The 24,859-nt window shown below is 32.3% G+C and overlaps 1 protein-coding gene across 1 annotated transcript; it reads right to left on the bottom strand.

The window, feature by feature from the left end:
* Positions 1–1,141: 1,141 nt before the first annotated feature.
* Positions 1,142–23,418, bottom strand: LOC137405995 (arylsulfatase B-like). The gene is made up of 13 exons (XM_068092494.1): positions 23,247–23,418; positions 20,544–20,655; positions 19,002–19,053; positions 18,779–18,882; positions 14,067–14,167; positions 13,630–13,700; positions 10,444–10,548; positions 10,021–10,099; positions 8,827–8,924; positions 6,250–6,493; positions 5,080–5,239; positions 2,872–3,047; positions 1,142–1,562 (listed from the first exon to the last, which is right to left on the bottom strand). Exons 1-13 carry the CDS (start codon positions 23,407–23,409, stop codon positions 1,327–1,329), a joined length of 1,701 nt encoding a protein of 566 aa, XP_067948595.1. The 5' UTR covers positions 23,410–23,418; the 3' UTR covers positions 1,142–1,326.
* Positions 23,419–24,859: the final 1,441 nt, after the last annotated feature.

Consider the following 24,859-nt stretch of genomic DNA (forward strand, 5'->3'; position numbering starts at 1 on the left):
GTCAATGTTCTCAATGTACTGTATCTCAAAGGAGCTTGTATGTCAATGTTCTCAATGTACTGTATCTCAAAGGAGCTTGTATATCAATGTTCTCAATGTATCTCAAAGCAATATTTCTTGTATTAAATTACTAAGTACAAATTAATTTATTCCCATAATCTGAAATACCACCTAAGCCATGAAACGAAGGAAAATGTGTTTATATTTGTTCTAATTCACTAAATCCCTATCTAGTGATTACTATCTGCTATAAAATATAACATTGTTATGTGCAGTACTGCTTGGAGTTTTTACCTGCAAGACAGATGTAGAGGCTTACGGCAGCGCGAGAAACTTCACGACAACACGTTTCCTACGCTACACTGCATGACGCGACATAACATAAACTTTAAATTAACTTAAATGAACTTAGCTGACTAAACAATCACACACTTAAAATTAAGTTTAAATCTTACACTAATCTCAATTATAACGCTGTCTTCATTTTCATTGGTTGCTGTTTTCTTCCAGCTTGGCACAATTCACACTTGGCACAATTGGCCTTTCACAATCACGACCATGCAATGCTGTTCTCAAAATACTTGGCCATCTAGTTGCCGCATCGAAAACCATCGTGGTCGGAATTTTGAGCCATTCGTTGGGTTGTTGGACAACTGTTGGCCAAAATATAAGTTTTCATCAGAGTTTTCATCAGTTTTTCTCTTGCTCTAACTAAAATTTTACATGTAGTAGTAATTTAATGGTCATTTCATCGACACCATTTAATTGAGTTTGTAGCCTTTAGAGTATTTTTTACCTGTTAAATACTTGTTTAGTTTATAGGGACAATTTCATTGGTTACTTTTCTACAGCTAATCATTTGATATGTTGATTAGTATATATGCATGACTTCATTGGTTAATTTTAAGCATTTAATCATTTGATCTGGTGTTTAGTTTATTCACACTATTTCATTGGTTACTTCTGTTCAGCTATTAATTTGATTGGTTGTTTGTAGGAGGCTAAATACATTTTGGAGGCCCTATGCCGAGTAGCTATATACATTATGCTTTTCAATACTGATGTCCTGGTATTGCAATGAGTTGTGATATAATTGCAACTTCTACATCCCAAGCAACTAAGCAGGTTACTAAAGACGGGATTGGAGAATTGTTATTTATTGTAACTCTGAATCTCCTAAAATAACAATTATATAACTTTAGAGTGAAAATTAATAATCTAGTGCAAAAACACGCGTCATCAAGGAGATAATAGAACAAAACAGTTGAAAACCACTCGATATTAGCTTTGTTAGCTACGTGCATTTAGTGGCTAAGGTGTACATGACTATTCATAGCATGACGGATCATTGGCTTCTAGTGGAAAGTGAATGGAGGGCTCGCAATAATCATTTCTTGGTACAATGTACTCCCCGAAAGCCTGGGTCGTAAAGTTGTCTGTTGGAAGTGAAGTTTTGTACACTGACTTTACGGAGGTTCTCTTATATTGCTCAATCATGTGAATCATTCTGGCGACCAAAGTAGGCTTTTCATCATACAGGTTTCTTGTTTCACTTGGGTCTTCTGAATGGTAAAGTGAAACAATGCTTGAAGTATTTCTCAACAAGATGAGAAAAATAAAAACAAACAAAAAAGCATAGAGACAAATTGATAACATTTTGTTTGAGGAATTTTTCTTGCTCAACAATATGTTAAAGCTCAGTTAAACATGTAGATTAAACTATATCTATTTATTAGATATCTATCATATTATAAAACTCTGGTCTCACAATCTTAAAACCATCCCACCGAAGAAAAAATATGGGTGGTAGGTAATTAAAAGGTTGCTCTGTACGGGTCTCTAACTCGAGTTATTCATATTGGTAAAACAGCTCACAACCAACAGAGTAATCTCTCACCATTGAATGCTATGGAATAAGAGCTGTGTTCCATGACATTAAAAAATTATCGTGTGAAAGAAGAGTTATAAAAGCAGACTCACTATGGCTTAGTTAATGTCCAATAGCAGGTACACTTGAGGCAATGCCAGGATCAATTGGCTATCTTAGAACATTTATTTTCCCTATGAATGCGCCATATTCTATCTGATTAAAAACTCAAGAAGCTGTCTTTGTGTGCATTCAAGACAATTTCCATTCATAAGCGTTTTCATGAATTTTTTTCGTGAAACAATTTTGTCATGCTAAATGTAAATTTTATCCATTAAAAAACTTTGCACTATTGCATCTTCATGCAGCTAACTAACAAATTCTGATGTGAAAAACTTTGGACACCTTAATGATTAGCTTTTTGCTTGTTAGCTATGAACTATATTAAGAAACCAACGCTCAGTTCCGTATTGATTTTTACATTTAGCAGAAAAGCTATAGGAATACAATTATGAAAATAACAGTAGCTGGCAAACTTAACAGTGATGATATGCATTTTTCCGGCTAGCAATTTGCCAACTAATTGTCATGTAGTACATACATCTGGTAACATCAAGCTCCTTTATTTAAAGAGTCTTTAAATAGTCCTATCTTTTAAACAAAATTATTTTTGACAAAATTAAAACTAAAATGTCCTTACAAATAAATTTAAAACTGGCGTAACAGTTTTATCATTTAAAATGATGTCAAAAACATTATTAGAGCTTTGCCGAATTATTGTTAGATATTTAGTCATCCATCAGCACTCAAAAATATTGTGCAGAAAAGTTTGAAACAGTTACTAAATTGCAAGGGAAATGAAATTGTTTTGCCACGTTTATTAATGAATGATTCAAAGATTTTGTTTTTTGAGCCACAGCGTAATAACCAAACTACATCCAAATGAATTGTTTTAACTTAAGTAGATAAAATAGGTAAACTTGGTTATCTATATTTTCACTTACTGACAACATCGAACAGGCATCTGACTACTCTCTTTCCATCGATAATTCGGTGGCAGTCGTCTCCAGTAATTTCAGGAAGCTCGGGTGACTCTGGAGGAATTGGCCAGTTTGAAGTCCGAATTCCGGGTTCAACGAGGTAGTACTGATCACCGTAAATCAACTTGTAATTTTTCCACCTGTCAAAAATAACGCCATGTCATTTTCTGTCATCGAAAGGATATTAGCTTGTAACCTTAACTTTGAATTGAGTCGTTAGCATCAAAACCATGCGATGAAACCTACTTGACTCTGAAAATTATTCAGAGGTTACTGTGAAGATCTTTGAAATAAAATAAACAAAAATTGGAGGTTGGCACAAGAGCTATCTATATGCCACTCAAGACGGACAACAGGAGGCACTTTGTGCAGTCAAGTATCAATATGTTGCAATGATAAAAGTTATGTTTGGTTTTCTAGTCATAAAAAATTTGAAAGGTGTGTGTAAGTAAAATATGTTTTTCTGTTGGTGAACTTAACTTTAAAATACATAGTCTATCTGATTAAGAGTCACATACATCTTGAGAAAAATTAGATTATAACAAACAACAGCTTGAGAAACACAGCAAGGAAAAATGCTAAATATTGGAGCGGCAGCAAATTTGTAGTGTAAAAGTGTTTAGCAGTCAAGTTTGGCAAAATTTTATAATTGTATAAATCAATAATACCACAGGTACTGTAAAATCATTAAACAAAAAAGGTAAGCTTAGTTTTTTCATTTTTCAAGAGCAAAAGCGGTAAATTTGAAAACATCTTGAAACAGATAGGAAAAAATAGATTAGGCAATTTACATATATTTTACAGCTCGCATATTGTAAAATGTTTAAAATGTGAACATTTTTGGAATGTAAACATTTTTGGAATGGGTTAATGTTGGAGGAGTGCCTATTAGATTTAATCCTCTCAGTAAGCAGGTGATTATAATATAAATTTTAGATGATCATATCATTGTGCATGTTGTTTCTATTTTCAGGTTATGAGATATTTGGTAACCAAGATGATTTTATTGTATTTTACTTAGATTAAACAAAGTGTAAAAGAAAATGTGATACTTTTAATTTGACTAAGAAATATTTAAATAGATACATAAATATATATACATAGATGAATTATTGTATATATATGCTTATATATATAAATAATGTATACACATACATGAATTATTATTTATGTATACATATATATGAATGATATGCATGTATATATAATATATACTGCAACATAAATAATATGTTTATATTACAATATATAAATATGATATATAAGTTATATAATATATATCATTTATATTGTAAAGTAAGTGATATATTAACATATATATTAATATACCATTTATATACTAATATACATTAATATAAAAATGATATATTAACATATACATTGTTATATATAAATGATATATTAATATAGCCTATATTATTTATATATGAATGTATGTATTATATGTATATGTATGTATATCGGTATATATATATTTGCCAAGTCAAACCAAAAGTTTCACATTTTCTCTTACACTTTGTTTAAATTAAGTAAAATGCAATAATATTATCCCAGTCACAAATTATTCTAAGTGATATTTATATATATATACATATTTATATATATACGTACATATATGCATTAGTGAGTAAATATATGTAGTAGTGAGTTATTCTAATTTTATTTTTGAAGGTAATTCTATGATTAATAAATATAGAATCATACATAAGGTTATGCTCAACGGATTTAAAAATAATGATATAAAAATCACAAAACCTCATTCAATCATGAATTAAAACAGAACCATACCAAAATCAGCCAATAAATATATACGGCAACTGAAAAACAACAATGAAAATGCAACACCAGTGAGAAGGAAATCACACAAGCAAAGCCTTACAACAGCAAAACTAAAAGATCCAATCGGTGCTTTTTCGAAAAATATATCATAACCTGTAAGCCATACCTAGCAACACTAAGTTAAATACAGGAGTTATCTCCTTTATGTAAATATATGTGGGATTACTTATTGAAAATTTGGCGACACCCACAATTGTGACCGGAAAGGCATCAACAACTAGAATTAAAAACCAAAATTATTTTCAGTATACACACTTGAAATCGGATCACAAATCAATTTTTTTCTAATTCATGAAATAAATAATTACTTATTTGAACAACTAAAACACTGACCTAAAAGCGGAGTCTTCCGTTGCACAAACGGATGGATTACGGAACTGCATAGTAGCGTCAGATAGCGCAACTAGCATTTTGTCTCGTATGTTATATCTCCTCTTTCTTGCGCAGTTGTAAATAGATCCCAAGTTGGCTAGTTGTGAAACTCCATCTATACCTACAAAAATATAATACTCGGTTATCTATTTGCTTACAACAATAATACATTAAAACTGATGTCTAGGAAACAGTATATGAGCATACAAAAGTTTAGGCAATCTAGCCGGCAGAGTTTATAATAAAATCGTCGTACAAATGGTGTTTAAGGAAATTTAAGTTCTGATTCATTGTAAACTCATGTCATAAGTAGTGGCTAGCCAAAATACATGGTCTGGTTTCAACTATATCATTGTAAGGTTCTCTTGTTACCCTGACTTAGGCAGATTAACAGAATTTCTTGAAAAATTATTGTGAATCTGATTACCTTGAGGTGTAGGCAACTTCCACTTACAAGATGTCTGCACTGATAACTCATTTTTCAAAGATCATCTTTTTAAGCAAAATCAATATTTTTTCCAATTCTAAATTTTTGGACAAAATAATATAAAAATAACAGAAAACATATTACTGCTTGAAAGTATTTTTATATGCTGATAAAACTAACATTACCTGTGCACCGAATTATGATAAACAGTAGTTTAGTGCTTAGATATAGTAATCTGCTTTTTGTTATTTCTGAACAATTAAAATTTTAAGTTGTTTATTTTTTCTAGTTGTTACAATACCAAAAAAGCTTGCTTGAATTTGAATGTCACTACGGCGCCTAAGTTTGCTTGCAGAATTAAAATACCACTCTTAAAATAAGTAAGATCACACATGTTGCTTATATGTCTAGCTTATCATAGTTCAATACTAAAACAATCAAATAATGTTAGAGTATGTGCGAGGTATATCAATACGCTTATAGATGCTGTCTTGCTTTGATATAAATTGATGACTTATATGTGATAGTTTTTCATTTCCTATTATAGAATAGAGGACAATATATTATATCATTATATGTTGCACTGTATTACTTCAAGTTATACAATGTACTTATGTTTTTATATTATATTTCATTGCATTACATTAGCAATGAAAATTTGTCTACAAAAAATGCAGTTTTTTTGGATCAGACTTAAAATATACCTGGTAGCTCAAGAGGAGGCAGGCCTGGCCTGGCAAGCTGAAGAAACGTGGGTAACCAATCAGTGACATGAACCAAGAAGCTTCGTTTTTTTCCTCTTGTCCTTGGATGCAGTCTTGGATCATAGTAGATAGTAGGGGTAAGTACACCACCCTCCATATATGTTTGCTTACCATTCCTTAGTGGATAGTTGTTTGCATGGTTTTGAAAGTTAGCGACTTGTGATGAGGGGTCTGCACCGCCATTCTAAAGTAGGAACACTTAATTATAGTTTAAATTGTAAACAGTTTGTTAAAATTCTAGAGCAAGGTGTTAAAATGTATTCAATTTTCTTGCATAAAATTTGCATTCATTTATTAAAATACATGTGTATTATATAGTTGTATGGTTAGCTTGCAGTTCTTGATATATTGCAAAACGAAATTTAAGTTTTTTAAATTTAATTTAAAAAAAGGGTTGCCTAGAATTGGCTAGCTGCTAAAATTTAGCCTATATTTTTAAATAGAGGCAATTGTTTGCAATATTTAATGTATTAAACAAAGATGGAATGTGTACTTTCATTGTTATAAATTATCCACAGCTTTATGTCAGCAAACCAATGACCCTAACTGAAGTTTTCAAGTTATTTTTATGCAGAACCTTAGCTATCAAAGAGATATTATAAAATTATTCACTAAAAATAAATATTTTATAAATGACGATTAATAATTTTAATTTAAGTTTTGCCATAACAGGTAAGCTGCTTATGAGCTACAGGTACGCTGCTTATGAGCTACAGGTACGCTGCTTATGAGCAACAGGTACGCTGCTTATGAGCTACACATGTGTTGAAGCCGTTTAAAGCTTTTGAAGTTCATTTTAAAAGATTTATAAAAAGTGTCAATTGATTGCAGCATGGTGCTAAGATTTCTGTAGGGAAAAATTGTGTCTCAAATCTTGTTATCTGTCAACACAAAAACAACAATTGTTCTTTTAGCTTATGATAATTATTTTGTATATTTTTTTTATTATTTTTTACTTTTGTATTATTTTGCTACTCAAAATATTGTGCTATTGAATGTATTTTTGACAAAAACTTGTTTAGGAATTGTATCACTGTAATCACCCAAGTTTAACACTGATCAAAGTACAATACTAGCTCAATTTTTAAATTGAAAAACTGGTATTTTAACATAAATTGTACTTAAGTATAACACTGCCATAAGTGTTCAGATTTTCTGTTTGCAGAGTTTTTTGTTAAAAAACTTTGTTTCTGAAAAGATATTTACTTTTTTTGCATTCTCTTCTACTGTTTTAATGCTAATATTTCTGCTTAGCATGCATATGCAGTCTCCACATGCATTCCGTGTTTCCATACATTCTTTCCATGAAAAGTAGGGCTATGCATAAAGAATTTTGCTGTGCTAATAAAATTAGTTTGTCGCTGATATTGACTGGTTCAGCAGTGAAGAAAAAGATTTCAAGTTGGAAAAAAGAATGAGAAAGAATTTCAAAAACTAGAACAGATTGAACTAGGTCAAAGTGACAGCAAAAGGTCAACTACAACTGGTAACGGAAAACATTTATTTTGGTTTTGAGAGTATTATAAACATAGTGAGTTTATGCAATTGCTATTAAATATTACATGATATAGATTGGAAATTTTTTTCTGTATTATACCGACTGATAAATACCACAAATTGATTTTAAAATATCGGTTTTTTCAAATACTCAAATACAATGCTTCCCAAAATTTTTGACGAAGAACTTTTCTATGAAAGTAGAGCATTATACTTGGGTAACTATGGTAACTGTCAGCTTAATGAGTAATTCCAACACACCGCTGATTATACTTTTTGTATAGTAAATACTTTCTAGTGTTTGTTAAAAATCTGGCTCATGGGGAACAGAACCGGAAATGTTTCAAAATGATTCAGACTATTTGTCTTGATCTAGCTAAAGAAGATCCACCATGGTTCAGTAGTTAGGTTGCTAGTTTATGATGAGCAAGGTGATGGTTCAAGTCACACAAGGGCCACTAGTGGTATTGGAAGGGGTGGTATTGGGAACGCCCCTTCTAACACTAGTAGTGTTGGAAGGGGCGTTCAACTATAATTACTCCTGTGCCAAAGCTCATGAGCAATTGCTCACAATGAATCTTATACCACAAAGGAGATTATTTGTAGTGATGGCAGAAGTTTTTCAGCTAGCTAAAACTATGTTTATTTTTTTAGAGTACAAGACAACCTATAAAAACACCACAATTGGTTATTAATGCACTATGACTATTTTATAACAAACAAAAATATAATATAAATTATAAACACCTTGTTAAACAACTATTGCCAATTTAAACTCAACTAATCTGCATAGCTTCTCGTAAAGCAAACATTTAAACAAACCATCTAATATGGATAGGTTTTCCGATTATCCTATAAAACTAATATAAAGAATCATGTACACTATCTGTAGGAAATTCATTAAAAATGTTTTGTCCTAATAAGCTTGCGCTACAAAAAACAGCTTTGCGCAAACAAGACTAATTTTGAACATGCTCTAGATGATCTAAATCTCAACCATTGAATGTAGGTTTTACTTACATCAGAGGAAAATACAATGATTGTGTTGTCATCTAAACCCGCATCTCTCAAAGCATCTCTTGTTGCTCCAACCACATTGTCAAAAGCAGATACCAGACCTACACATTTAAAAACAATAAAATGTAGCTATACTAATCAAATTGCAAGTTTGTATGTTTAAATTTATGAGTCATTGCAGTTTAAAAACATACCTATTAATAAACCCCACTTTGCCTGTGTGTGTTTGTGTTTGTCTGCGTGTCTGTTAGTCTGTGTGTCTGTTAGTCTGTGTGTCTGTTAGTCTGTTAGTCTGTTAGTCTGTTAATCTGTTTGTCTATAAGTCTGTGTGTATGTTAGTCTGTTAGTCTGCTGGTTTGTGTGTCTGTTAGCCTGTCTGTTAGTCTGTCAGTCTGTTATTCTGTTAGTCTGTATGTATGTTAGTCTGTTAGTCAGTGTGTCTGTTAATCTGTGTGTCTGTTAGTCTGTTAGTCTGTATGTCTGCTAGCCTGTTTGTTAGTCTGTAAGTCTGTTATTCTGTGAGTCTGTATGTATGTTAGTCTGCTAGTCAGTGTGTCTGTTCATCTGTTAGTCTGTAAGTATGTTAGTCTGTTAATCTGTGTGTCTGTGTGTCTGTTAGTCTGTTAGTCTGTGTAAACGCTATGCATTTCCATCCTTTTAACAAATTTATTTAAACTTCACAAGCATAGGTTCTATGCATAGGTTCTATGCATTCCGGCAGATCACCAAAAAATAACTGGTTTTAAAACTTCACCTGGTTCCTGAGAACCAGTTTCTTCGACATCCATCTAATTGGAAACACAAAAATGTGCTATTGTATGCATAACGGACAATCACCCTTAACCAACTCATTCATGGATTATTGTCATGAAAGCGGTGTAGCAATTTGTGTTAAATATCTACACCCGTGTTACAGCCGATCTGATTGAAAATGGAAGCTGGGCATGCTTAGCTTAAAGCTAGTAATCTCTAAACTTATATGAGCAACAATATCCTGAAAGTTTTTATATCAGTTTTCATTATCTTCGGTTCTAAGCTAAATAAATGTCTGACATATTTTAAACAATTTTTAAAATTAACTCAAACAAGCAAAATCTAACAGACACAAAATATAGAATAACACACAAATGGCATGAATCTATAAATATCTGCTCGTGTTCATGTATTATAATTGTGAATATCACTATATCTACCAACCTAAGTACAGCCTCCTGTTTCTGGTGTCCTCATTGGTTGGGTCTAAGAAGTCATGACTCGCAAACATCTCATCTGTATTCTAAATGTTCTTGGTATAATTAATATTATTATCATCATTGTTATCAATATAGCATTCAAGGCCATTATACGTGCTCAACATTAGGAAATACTGATCACTTGACTTCCGTACAGCCTAACCTCGCTTCTTTATGTAACTTTCTAAAGTAGCACAAACTTTAGAAAATTATAAATCAATGCAAAAATTACTTTTCAACAAAAAATGTTTATATAATATATATCCCTTTATTTACAATGATTTTATTTTAAAGAGAAGTATTATCTAAGTTATGAAACACAAGAATCACATAAAGTTTTTTTAAATCTTAAAATATAATAATATATATAGATAATAATATATCAAACCTGAAGTGGGTCGTGGGGTGCTGTTGGTGTTACCCACATAAATAGAGGGTTTGGGTTATATCTGTGGTTCATTATCACTTCTCTGACATCTCTAATGTCCTGCAGCTGCAACATGAAACGAAAACTGCCATTTAATTTAAACACATAACAATATTGCTAGATATTTGACTAGCAGCACAAACAAGTTTGAAGGAAATTTATAAGGTTTAAATTTTAATCATTGTATAACAGTTATGATAATATAATAGTTGCTAGAACAATTTACTGTTCCTTGTTCATAGAAAGTTTAAAATTTTTTAGAGATCTTTTGATTACTAGTTACTAGTTTAGAATTCATTTTCATTCTTTATTTCATAGTTGCTTTTAAATTTAGCAATATTTTGTTGAATTTTGTTAAATTACTAAACAACTAAGTAATTCTAATCATGATCATTCAATTGGCCACTTAATTTATTCTGTCGTTAGTAGACCTGTTTGTAAATATATATGTCTGAATTTATTTACTTGTTTAGTTTTGCGTATATAAAAATAAACAAGCCTCAATAAATATAGAGAATGTAAATTTAAAAAATCAGCCATCAATCGGCAATAAAAATATTTTTTCACAAAGATTGTAGCCATAGCAAAATATTATAATAAGGTTTCATTTGTTTTTTGTTATAGTTTAGCAACACAAGAGTTTTGCAGTTATATATAACACATATCAATATATATCAATACATATATCGATACTTATATCAATACATATATTGGTCTACATGTCGATACTTCTATCAATACATTTACTGATACATGTATGTCAATATATATATATACATGTGTATATATATATATATATATATATATATATATATATATATATATATATATATATATATTAATAATTTAAATATAGTATTATATAATATATAAATAATAGTCAATATGTTGTCTTTTGGCCTTTTGACTTTTTTCTAAAAAGCAAAAATATATACATATCTGAATTTTGTTAAATATTAAATAGAAGTTACATTGCTTTATATAATTGTTTTTTTAGTTATATTTTTGATAATATGTTTATGCTGAAACAATTTAAAATATAACATAACTCTAATACAAATAAAGTAAATAAAAACAAAAGATCGCAGAAGTATTTATATTTATTATGCAGCTTTGAAATTCTTTTAGGCTATTAAACTTTATTAAAAGATTTTGTGGTTTTTGAAACACTCAAAGTTGCACAAAACTTCAACTAAGGCTAATGTATCATTTCATAACGTATCATAACGCTGACTGTCAACAGAATTAAAGAAAAAGCATGAAAGCTAAAAGCTTTGTTATGACGTTTTATACCCTTGCAAAGTTCTGTTGAACAGTTTCTGAACTCTCTCAGCAGTAATCAACATACTGGTAAAAGTTATTGTAATATAATACAGTTTAGTGTAAAAAAATATATACATTTATATTGATATTGGCTTGAAAACTGTGAGATTTAGATATTAAACTATAATATATTAAGTACTAGCTCGTCTTTGATACATTTCCATGCTTAATTGATAAATTTTGTGAGATGTAAAAAAGAACATTCATTGCTCACTACTCACCACTTTAAAGAAATGTAAACAAGGCACTATTTTGAAACCTTTCTGATATTTTGATTCTGATAAATAAAATAAATAAGTAAAATAGGTCATTTGTCAAGACAAAAACTCAGCTGTAAAATATTTAGCAGTAACAAAATACTGTTACATCCTTTTCTATTTAGTGTGATTACTAGGCACTTAAAGCAATGAGTACTCCCTAACTTTCTTAGCTACCTAAGGCTTTACATGCATTTACATGTTTGATAGACTGTGTTCCTGCATGAATAAGATAATCTGCTACTAATGGCGCATTTAATAGCCTGTATTCTAAATTAACAAAACATAATCTGTCACATGTTAAATAGATCATGACAAAGAGTGAAAAAGGTTGCAATTGCTCCTTCTGTAAACCTTTGGTAAAGAACAGACAGCTGTATATCTAATGCTATCTCCTTCACGCTTGCACCTTAAAAAATAGCGTTGCTAAAGAGGTCTACCATATTGTTGAACAGCAATTGGGAATGTTCAAGATGAAAACAAAAAGCCTTTAGCACTAATTTGTTTGCTAGTATATTCTTACACAATTGTTGTTACACTAAGTTGCAAAACTATATTTATAACTGCTGCTTAAAGATACAATGGCCTTGATCATCATTGCAGTATACTTTACCAGCCTAACTAACAAATAGCACATTTCATTTCTTGAAAAGATGAAGTTTGATTATGCTTATTTTGGAAAAAACTTTTGGAACCAAAACCTTTTTATTAAAACCAATATGTTAAAAATGTGTTCAACTTTCTTATATATTAGCATACAATTATGAAAATATATGTCTATTGCACAAGTGTGTGGTTAACATACCTTGCGTGGTATATTGTAAAATAAAATTTAACAGTTTTAAATGCAGCTTGAACAAACTTATTGCCTAAAGTTGGCTTACAATTTTAAAAAAAATTGAATACTTTTAATATTTAGCGCATTAAACAAAAAGCCAAATACATAGGTCTATTTAGGAATTATGTTCACCTTTATATTGCTAACAAACCAATTAATTCAATTAAAATTTCAAAGTTATTTTTGACACAAACATCTAAATTTTAATGAGATCATTAAAAGTGTCTGTGGATTTTCTCTCTAGAGTAGCTATCTCTGGAAAAGGGATACAAGTGTTTATCTTTCGGAGGAGATATTGATGACCCTTTTTATCAGTTATGTCAGAACTTTAATGTGCTGTTGAGTTTTTATGAAATCTGAGACTGACTCTCTCCTCATAGTATAACAAAGGCTAATGATTATGCTGTACTGCTTTAAAAATAAGAAACACATTGAGCTAAATATAAGACGCTCTCTCCATCTCAAATTTGGCAGACTGCCTTTCAAAGCTGCCAACTAAAAAAGTAATATGGAAAAGAAATAGCAATGATTAATGCTGGCAGGTACCTGTTAGAACTGCCTATTAACTGACAGAGTTGAAATATATCTGTCAAAACACTTCACAATTATCTCAAATATCAAAAATGACTTTACAGCACCTGGAAGTGAAAGCAATTGTTACATGAAGGTCATAAATTTACAAATCACTGTTACAATTAAGACAGAGGAAGCCATAAATATAGCACTTACTGTCATGTGTGTTCCGATATTTTCAGTGGTTGGGACTCCATTTATGTGTCTTTGCATAACGGTGTGATCAGCTGAAATATATGTTCATTGTAAGCAGATTACACCTGGAAGTTGTAAGGAAGCTATTTGACACAATGCCTATTACAATCTTGGCACTTTCACCAATATCAATTGTGCTTCCCTATCAGTAGCAGCTGCCTGTTTCTTAGCAGACAGAGCGACTCCTTTACTCCCGATAATTTGGTCTTAATCAAAATAAGTAAATATATATATATATTCAAATATATATATAAATAAATATATATATTTCAAGTTATTGAAGTTTTTTTTAATTAAATTACATTATTGTTTTGAACTGTATACTAAGATAGAGCAAGAAGCTAATCTGGCAAGTCTGTTGTAACAAAGCTGCCATATGAACGGTAGTAAAGACTCACTCCAATTGAAATAGTCAGCTGCTCCAGTATAAATTCCTCTAAACTCATCGACTCCTCTACTTCCTGGTAGACATGCTCCATTGCAGTATCCTAAGTGCCACCTACAACAGTTGATTGCTGTCAGATGAGATTTGCAAGCGACTGGGTTGAGTTTTGTAACAAAAACTCAAAAGAATTGCTTACCACAACTTAAAGTTTAACCATTTATTTTATTGACTGACTTTTTTATATGTTCTGCTTGACAGTAAAATAAAACTCAGGATGCGTTCGAGTTTGGTAGCTTAAAAAAAAACTTGGTGCGAAAATGATTTAGAAAAGTATGAGTGATAGTAATTGGGTAACTTTAAGTATTTATTTCTATGCCAAATTATATATCAATATCTAGTATTAGGTCTATGTCCATGGTCATTCTAAGTCTATAATTATGTCTATTCTCATGAATATGGCTATGCCTATGTATATGTATACATTCACGGGTATGTCTATGCTGATGTCTGTGTTTATACCCTTTTCTAAATCTACACCCATGTCTATGTCTATGCCTTTGATTATATCAATGCCTATGCCCATATCTATATCTACATTTATGTATATGACTATGCCTATGCTATGGAGTGCCATTTGTAAAATTTTGTGATATTCACACTATAAAAACATATTTAGTATATCAGTTTACATGTTTAATATGTGAAGATTCATGTTTAGTATGCTAACTTACATATTTAGTATGCCAACTGACATGTTTAGTATTTGAAGATTCGTGTTTAGTATGTCAGTTCACATGTTTTATATGGCAAGGTTCATGTTTAGTTTGCTAATTTACATGTTTAGTATGTGAAAATTGTTGTTTAGTATGTCAAAATTCATGTTTGGTATGCTAACTTTAATGTTTTGTATTGCGAAACGCGCATGTTCGCTATTCCGTTGCGATCCTGTTTGATATGCCAATACACATGTTTGTTATTCAACTTTTATTTTATATGCGATCTCCTTTTTATTACATTTCGAAGAAATGCTCCTAAGTCAATCGCGCCCTTTTTACACGTAGCCCGCGGCCCATCGCTAAATAGTTGGCAAACTATTTAGCGTAAGTAGTCAGTAGTCGTAACTCAGTAAGTCGACGGATAACTTCCCCAATATATTAGAAATAAAAAGGCCGATGAAGAAATCCACGTCGTTGTTACTACAAAACAGAACAGCAACCTACAATACTCACTTGCTGAGGTAAAGAAAATCAGATGTAGAAAGTTGAGTCTTAATAGAATCTTGCCTTGCCTTTTTTTCAAAGTCCAAGTAACTTGAATTTGAAAGATTTTTTTATTAAACGAACAAATGTGGCAAAGCTAGCTTCGGATGCACGCGGTGAGGAAATCTCGCTAGTGTCTTCGCTCTCCAGGGTCATCGATCGAAATTCTCCAAGTTTGCCAACTATTTAGCGATGGGCCGCGGGCTACGTGTAAAAAGGGCGCGATTGACTTAGGAGCATTTCATCGAAATGTAATAAAAAGGAGATCGCATATAAAATAAACGTTGAATAACAAACATGTGTATTGGCATATCAAACAGGATCGCAACGGAATAGCGAAAATGCGCGTTTCGCAATACAAAACATTAAAGTTAGCATACCAAACATGAATTTTGACATACTAAACAACAATCTTCACATACTAAACATGTAAATTAGCATACTAAACATGAACCTTGCCATATAAAACATGTGAACTGACATACTAAACACGAATCTTCAAATACTAAACATGTAAATTGGCATACTAAATATGTAAGTTAGCATACTAAACTTGAATCTTCACATATTAAACATGTAAACTGATATACTGAAAATGTTTTTATAGTGTGAATATCACAAAATTTTACAAATGGCACTCCATACTATGCTGATGCCTATAGCTATGCCTATGTCTGTCACTATGCCTATGTGAAGGAAACATTTTCAAAGTCATTACAACTAGTCAAACTTATCTCGTATTAGTGAACATAAAAGCATTTAAGGAAGAAGGTGAGTGAAGACAGAAAACAAGTGCTTAGATATACTCCATCATAAGCTAACCGCTAAATAGTGTAACAATTTCTCAACTACATGACTTTGTTAGTTGTTTAAATAAGACTTTCTGACTCTGCGTAGCCAATACCAGAGGTTTATTATAAAGTGTTATAATATCGGTTAGTTAAGCACTCATTGAGATGCTTCAATGCTTAGTTAAAGACATGACTCAATGACAAACACCTATTTATTTGCTGAATCACGTTATTAGAAGACCTCTTCTCACGACTAATTTACCGATTTACAAAAGTGCTACTGGAACTTTCATAACATCTCAGATTTTCTGGTTCAGCGAGAACTAAATGCTGTGGTAGTGAATTTATAAAAGTTAAGGTGTCTAAACTGAGAAAACACTTTAAAGAACTCAAAGATTTAGATGGAGCTTGTGGCTCGTCACTAAAGAAGGCACCTATTAATGGTCAAAAACACTATCTGTTAAAAGTAATAATTTATTCTGGCACATTCCATGCAAGGTAATTTGTCACATTTAGTGAGTCTATTAGATAGATCATGTCATGTAATACCACAATATTATTGATGTGCCTGTGAATGCTAGGTCTCAGTAGGAAGACCATACCACTTACTAAAGCCATGATTATAGAGCAAGATGTTTTACACAGCAGTGTGTGGTAAGGAGAACTGGGTCAATGACATTGTAGTAACATAGGGTTCTTATGCATGCCAAAACTTTCACCAGAGGGGTTGCCGCACAGGCCTGGATCTATTGATGTGTTAACCAATAAAGTAGCTCATTTGTTGAAAGTTATTTTCAGCAGCTATTCTTTTTGGCAGAACTATTGTGTTCAATAACTTTCAAAGACAAAAAAGCAGTGATTGGCTGTAACAGAATTAGAAACACCAGTAACGCTAGGCTTTATATGGAGCAAGGATATGGAGCAAAATATGTACCAAAAGCTAATGCCAAGGATACCGGCGTATGCATCAGTTTGCTCATCAGCGCCAAACATTTTTCTTTGATTTGAAACGGTTGTGGTCCAATCATCACTCCTATTGCCGCTGGAATTAATTTGGTTAAGCTTTAATGTTCGTTTTTCCTGAATTACCATTAATCTGACTAAACTTATTTGGAGCATTTCCAGTAAGGTCCATATATCTCTCACTCACTGAGTAACATGAATTTGTTGTTTTTATTTATCTGCCCCTTATGAGATTTGACAGAACCGGTGTATCGAGCAGTGGTTCTTTCAACTTTCTAATATGGGGGCAGAGATCAAAACAATTTATCTAGCTCAAATAAATAAATGTTATGCTGTGAGGGTGAGACACTTGAGGACATCATGAACATCGACTGACAGGGAAAGATCACAGACATAGAAATTATAAAACGGGCAAACCTAGCATCACTGGCAGACATAGTTATTGGAAAAGTTTGAGAAGGTTGGACAATGTATACAAAATGAAGCAAGACCGGCTTCATTGGCAACTATATAACCAAATCAAAGAAGGACTAGACTCTGCTGTAAAGAGGTAGCTAAGAGGAGTTTAAAATAGAGATAGATCAATACAAACTTATGGCAGTCAACTGCTTATAATCAAGCTGATTGTAGATCTGCTATCATACAGAAGCCACAACAATAGACAGACTTAGTCGCCTAAACCAACTGCAAAAAAGAGAGAAATTTTCTGTTGAGATTTTGAGCTATATATACGTGTAGGTAGTTGAAAAGAAACTTTTTTGTCTACAGCACCGTTAGAATATCTATCAGCACCGTTAGAATATCTATCAGCACCGTTAGAATATCTATCAGCACCGTTAGAATATCTATCAGCACCGTTAGAATATTTATATTCTAACGGTGCTATTTACATTTGTCTACAGCACCGTTAGAATATCTATATTCTAACGGTGCTATTTACATTTGTCTACAGCACCGTTAGAATATCTATATTCTAACGGTGCTATTTACATATGTCTACAGCACCGTTAGAATATCTATTTGCAAAATTTCACCAGCAACCTATGTTAAAGAAACAACCATGACACAAATACTCAGTTCAATTGTAATCAGTTTGAGGTTCATTTGTAGCTTTTGCTGTACAATACACCTATATACATATATATACAGTAGACTTTCCAAATAGGAGTGTGCAAGCTGTTGCTAGCAAAGTGCAAAAGTCAATTGCAAAAACTAAAAAAGTGTATTTGTTGGCGCACCAACTTGTGCATCTGAATGCTCGCCTCTTCTATATGTCTAAAATAAATACCCGAGCACCATCAACCCTGAACAATTTCTGTGCATTTAGTTTACCCACAAGGAAGCAGATAATAGCTAAGAATAGGTATGATTAAAAATCCTGAAATGAGTTGCAAGTTATATTTTTCATATATGTTGCTGCTGTGTGAAAGCGTAGGAATGTTCTGAGAATGACCTTCTCATAACGTAATGTTTTCATAGATTCCAAATATGTCGATTTTTCATTATGCTTTGAGTCTTTTTTGTTTCAATCAAAATAAGTGGGTGCGAGACTGCCCTCATCATTCATACGGGGTTCCACGAGAAAAACGTATAGAGAAGCGCTGAGTTAATGCATGGTGAATTCTCATGATTCCCACACTCATGCACACACATGCATGCACGCATGTCAACACACTTGCACACAAACACACACACACACATGTAATACCTACTTGCCAACATGTTTGGTCACGTAACCCTCTTCCTTCATATATTCGTAGATTGTTTTGTGCTCTACTGGTAAACAAACCTGGGCTTCTTGTATCACCACAAGTACCTGGAAATACAGTAGTTTATAATTTCTTAATATACTCTTAGTATGTGCTCTTCAAATAGTTTACATTGACTTCACCAGCAAAATGAGTTTTAGGCTTGCCAGGATGTCAGACCACTTACCTGTAGTCCGTTATGTGATGGGTATCGACCAGTCATGAGAGCCGATCTTGTTCTACAACGACAAAGAAATAATAATAGAATAAAAAGTGATTTCTGTGAAGTACTACCTACAAAGGATTAGAAAATATATTAAATGCTACTGCATGTTGGAATAATATTGTCAAATAATCTGGCACGCTGCTATTTTTTCATAGTGACCAGCACTCTGTAAATTCAGTAAACATTAAGATTTTTAATTGTAAAATGTATTTTTATTAAACAGTAACTATAGCAAGCCAATGAACTTGCAACACGGAGAGCTGGCTAAAAGTAACTTATTCATCTCCTTGTTAGATAAATTCATGCATATTGTCTAACTGCTAAACGTTTCATTGTTTTTTTATGTTTGGGCTGCAATGCGCAGTCATCTGAACTGTTGGCTAATTGGCTACTCAACGAAACATTCGAATTTATGTAAAAATAAAAGCGTTACATACATGTGCATGTATATGATGGTAAATCATTAAACTTGTGAAAATCGTTAAGCTTGTGAAATCTTAACTAAGTTCTTAAAATAAATTATTTGTTTTTAGACTCTTAGAGATTTACTACGTTGCACTAATTTCATATTTTGTGCACAAATTCTTTTGAATCAAGCAATTGTTCTTGTATGGCATTTAAACTAAATAGATTACTTCTAACTTAAAACTTGAGCCAACAATTGCTCATATTAACTTTCTTGTTTTAACAGGAATTTTACGAAACTAGCACAAAAATTCTAGCTTGGAAGTCAAAAGTCGATGAAGCGTGCTCTAAAAAACTATCTGAATAAATTTGTTGTCTGACACACTGAGACCAAAAGAGAACCAGCAGTTTGAAGTAGCTGAATAATATAGAAAAATAATGTAAGAAATTCTCTACAAAAATGTGTAGAAAACATTTTAACAGACTTTCATTGGACGCTTCTAGCAGACTATGACGCGAGTGCAAGTAATTATTTTGTTACTGTCCTCAGGCTACCAGCGTTTTGATTCATTCAAACAAATCTCTGTTATTTTTTACTTATATTATCAATTATTATCATCATTGTTATTATTATTTACTAAATAAGGTTGTTTTTTCTCAGCTCTTTGTCTGGTAATATACTGGTGTCTGGTAAGGTCCCCTTTCCTCAGATATCTACTACTTTCTGTAACATTCTTATAGATCCTAACAGAGCAGAAAACTGTCTCTGTCTATCTTCTTCCATTATTATTATTGTTATTATTAATGCTTTTATCACAGCTTTAGCTGTGTTGTTTGGTGTTGTTTTCTGCAAACGATCTAGTTCTACTAGGCTAGGTTAGACAGGACCTTCCAGGACCTTTCCTAAGAATGGTAGCAGATCCTAACAGGGCTGTCTGTTGTAGCAACTTTTATTTCTTCACACAAACTCTCCGTAGAGCCATCTAATCAGTCACCCGATGTTTTGAATGATTGATTAATAATAATAATAATCAATCATTAAAATATTGTCTTATTTGGCTTGTGAATTTGTATTATCAAGTAAAACCTATAGCTTACACACTACAGGCAGGTTGTACGTAGGACTGGGTGAGCTCAATCCCATCTGCTCTCAGGGCATCAAGGTTTGGGGTTCTCACTTTAGGATTGTGAAATCCTACATCATTCCACCCTACAAAACAATAGTTTGTAACAATAGCATGTACAAATAGTTTAATTGTTCTAAGTTTTTAAGCATTACTAAGCTTTTGCTAATCAGATTCTATTAATGATACGGTAAAATTAGAAAGGAAGCAGACTTTGCAATGTTTTGCAAATGGTGAAGCTATGAAGGGGTGAAGTTTTTGGAAGGCTTTGCTCTTGATAGCGACATTTGCCTTCTAGCTCAAAAGTATATGCTACATTATTCATGGGCGTCATAGAGTGAGAAGATCGCAAGGTCAGTGGGTTAGATGGTCAGAGGGTCAGTCAGAGGATCGATCAGGAGCAATAAGGTCAGTCAAAGGGTCAGAGGTTTATGGATAATAGGGTCTGTAGATCAACGGTCAGGAAATCGGAGGGTCATAGGGTCAAAGGTCAGAAGGACAAAGGGACAGATGGTCAGCTGCTTAGAGTAAAAGCTGAAAAACTAGTTCAGCTTTTTAAATAAATTCAAAATGGATATTCGTAGTAGTTACTTAACTAAGAGATACATTTGAATATTTCTGATAAGCATTCTGGTATCAATACTAATTTTTAAATGAGACTAAATTTAAAGCTGTAGTTTTTTACAATCAACAATGACAGCTCGCAGTTATTAAAGACTAACAAGCATCCACTTGGAATTGATTAGAATACATTAGTTCTACCTTTAAGCAACCAAGACACAGCGGCTAAAGTAGATTACAAATAAATCAGAATCATGAATATTAACGAGAAGGTATTGCATTCTGGGTAGCATAATAAATCAAGGCCAACACCAACAACTTCTCCTAGCAACTAAATGCACCTAAGTTAAATCCATGAAAAGTTATTTCCAAAACGAATTTATCAAAAATGCTTTGAAGCTGTTATGAAAAAAAGCTATTGTTTATTTTTCTTCAAAGCTAACATTTATAACATATTTAAAAAAGTGCATTATTTTTATTGTAAGGTCTTACAAACCTACAGTATAGCCAGCTTTTGCTTGGCTACATCGTATAAATGAATGTTTATAGACCATATGCAAGCAGCATGTCTTAACTTTATGCTATTAATCCTTCCAGCATTCCAATCGTCGAGCAGGCGAAACTATCCGTTTCATCGTTGCAATTGTGGTCAAAGATGTGAAGGCATAATGTGACAGGGTTTGGTTTTAGGAGAGAATTTTAATGACCACAAGGCTGTAAGACTACCTTCAGGTGTATTGTAATCTCCTTAAGAAATAAGTGAGATACTAAAAGCAGAATTTAAATAAGTTTTAACTTAATTAATTTCAGTTTATCTATAACCAAAACCAGAGATTTAATGATAATTGAATTTTGTAATGGCCCAATAGTGATGACATTACTGTTTTTTTTTAAAAACTGTATTTGAAATTGTACAATATCTAACAGCATAGCAACACTTATAACAAAACTATGTTGTGTAACTAAGATATTCTTTGTTAAAATTAGTATTTAAATAAAAGATATAAACTGTCAAAGAGATTCAGAATAAATATTAACAAACATAAAATTATTAATCTAATCCCGAATGCTTGCAATAGAAACTGCTGCACTAAAAACTCTTCTGAGGTTTCGAAGTTCTTCTGCATTTACTAGAAAATGGTATTATCAAACAATGACAGCTTCACCTTCCTAGTTCCATCGCTCCACATAGTTCAAAGGAATTCATAACCCTCACTGCTCTATAATATTCTCATAACTTTAAATAAATTGGTGCATATTTTTGTTAAAGCCGATAGCAATAGACAAACTCAGGGCACTCTAGCATTGATTGGCTCCTAGATAAAACCTTAACATTGACGAAAATGGGAAGTTTTACTACCTAGCTAGTTACTAATATCTTAATACACCGCCTTTTTAAAACCACACCCATAAGGTTGGTTGGCGTTTAAAATGCTTGAAGTTTTCCAAATGCACAAACCGCAGCATAAAAAATACCATTAAGTTTAATAGTTCAAGATGAAAGATCTTTGAACTGGTACTACAGTACCATTTCTAGGTACACGCAGGTTGACACTGAGAGACTCGTCATACTGATTGGCTTAGCAATAAGAATGAATTAATCATTCTTTATAGAGGATGAGCATAAGTTTTAATATCTACTAATCAGCTACCTGGTTGCATAAATATGCTTATGAAACTAATTGCCTGGGTGATAGATGATAGATGAGTCCCACAGTACGCTGCTAATAAAAAAAACATTGTGACGCTAAGAGCTTTTCTCCAGAAAACAAAGTACTTTTCTCCAGAAAACAAAGTATTAAATACCTTACTATAGTTTTATATCAAGCTAGTAGTTATATAAATAGAACAAATATTTTATTACTTATACTAATAAAAGCTTTTTCCGAGGTAAAAATAGCATTTTAGCTAAAAGAATGTTTATTTTAAACTCTTTGCTACTGAGTAACTTACATGAAACCTTTGATAAATTTGCTCTTTAGGTTTGATAAATAAATTTGATAAACATCCCAAAAAGTTCATAACAGCTAGCTCACTGCTTTATGACAAGCAAATCAAATCAAATATAAAAAACAATCTATCAACAGAATTAAGGTTTGTCTTCCACCTGACTCACCCATATCATCAGCCATGATGTAAACAATATTTGGCCTTCTGCCTGACCGGTCTCTGTATTCGTCAGCCGTCGAGTCGACAGATTGAAACTTGCATCTTCCTCTATACCTCGCTCCCACTGCCACAACCAAAACAAGCAACAGGTAAAAAATAGAACCTTTCATGTTCGGGTCTGAGTGTGAACTGCCAGGTACACCTATCTGGTTATATTTGAGTCAGTAGTAGCCATTAATCACAAGGTGTATAATCTCTTCAAAATAATTTATGATCAGCCAATCACTAGACCTGAACTGTATTATTTCCAAAAATCTTGAGTTACCTTAATCTTGCTTTAGGTATGCCAAGTAGAGACAGCCAATAGATAATCAGCTTTCAGTTTCTGGTGTAATAAAGTTGAAATGACTAATAAATTATCATTAGATACATTTTAACCGTATTTTGACAAGCGCATAGCCTCTATAACTATTGTGACATACAATAATTGTCTATTTCTATCTTTACTGTCAATCTACTGTCTATATTTATGGTTAATCTATTATTAATACATAAAACAACCAACAACTGCATTTAGGTAAAATAGATCTATTGTTGATTAGCCAATGGAAAAACGTTTTGTGCAACTTTTAACTGTACACAAAGCTAGATTTCTTAAAACAAGGGTCTTTAGGTTTACCACTAAAATTAATCATAAGTATTGAAAGAAATATTTATACCAGAGCTGGGTACGCACTAAGCTATTTTTTGTGGTGTGTTTATTTATAACGTTGGAGTTATTTTTGCCACGCTGCTTTCAGCATTACAGCTTACATGTTAACTACTCTAATAATAACCTCTGCATGTTAGGGAACACAATAAAAGGTTGGTATCATAAAACGAACAAATTTGTTATACGACTTGTGTTTGACTCTTTTATTCAAAAAACATTGAAATATTACGAGGAGCTCGACCAAAAGCATTGAATGATACGTCATTACAGAATCCTTACTACAATCTTTACTACAATAAAAGCCGCGTTCTTCAATATGTTGCAAGTCACATCGTGAGGTTTGGAAAATCAATTGCTTCCACTGGGGTTTGAACTCGCGATTTTCGTTTTGATATACAAACATTTCACCACTTATACCAATCAACTGCCTTGCCATATTACATAATAAATAACCACAAAGCTAGATTTCTTGAAACAGTTTGGGTCTTTACATCTACCATGAAAATTAATCACAAGTATTGGCAAAATATCTATCACGGAGTGGGATACACAATAAGCTATGTTTTGTGGTGTCTCCATTAGGTTGGAGTTATTTTCCCCATGCTGCTTTCGGCATTTCAACTTACATGTTAATTACTTTAGTAATAACCTCTGCATGCTAGGGAACACAATAAAAGATTGATATCATAAAACGGATACAATTGTTATACGACTCGTGTTTGGCACTTTTAGTCTAAAAACATTGAAATCTTACGAAGAGCTTGACCACAAACACCGAATGAAACATCATCACAGAATCCTTACTACAATCCTCACTATAATACCCTGATAATGTAAATGCCATGTCCTTCAATCTGTTGCAAGTCATGCCATGAGGTTTGAAAAATCAATTGATTCCACTGGGGTTT

The sequence above is a fragment of the Watersipora subatra genome, chromosome 10, assembly GCF_963576615.1.
Source record: "Watersipora subatra chromosome 10, tzWatSuba1.1, whole genome shotgun sequence".
Classification (NCBI taxonomy): domain Eukaryota; kingdom Metazoa; phylum Bryozoa; class Gymnolaemata; order Cheilostomatida; family Watersiporidae; genus Watersipora; species Watersipora subatra.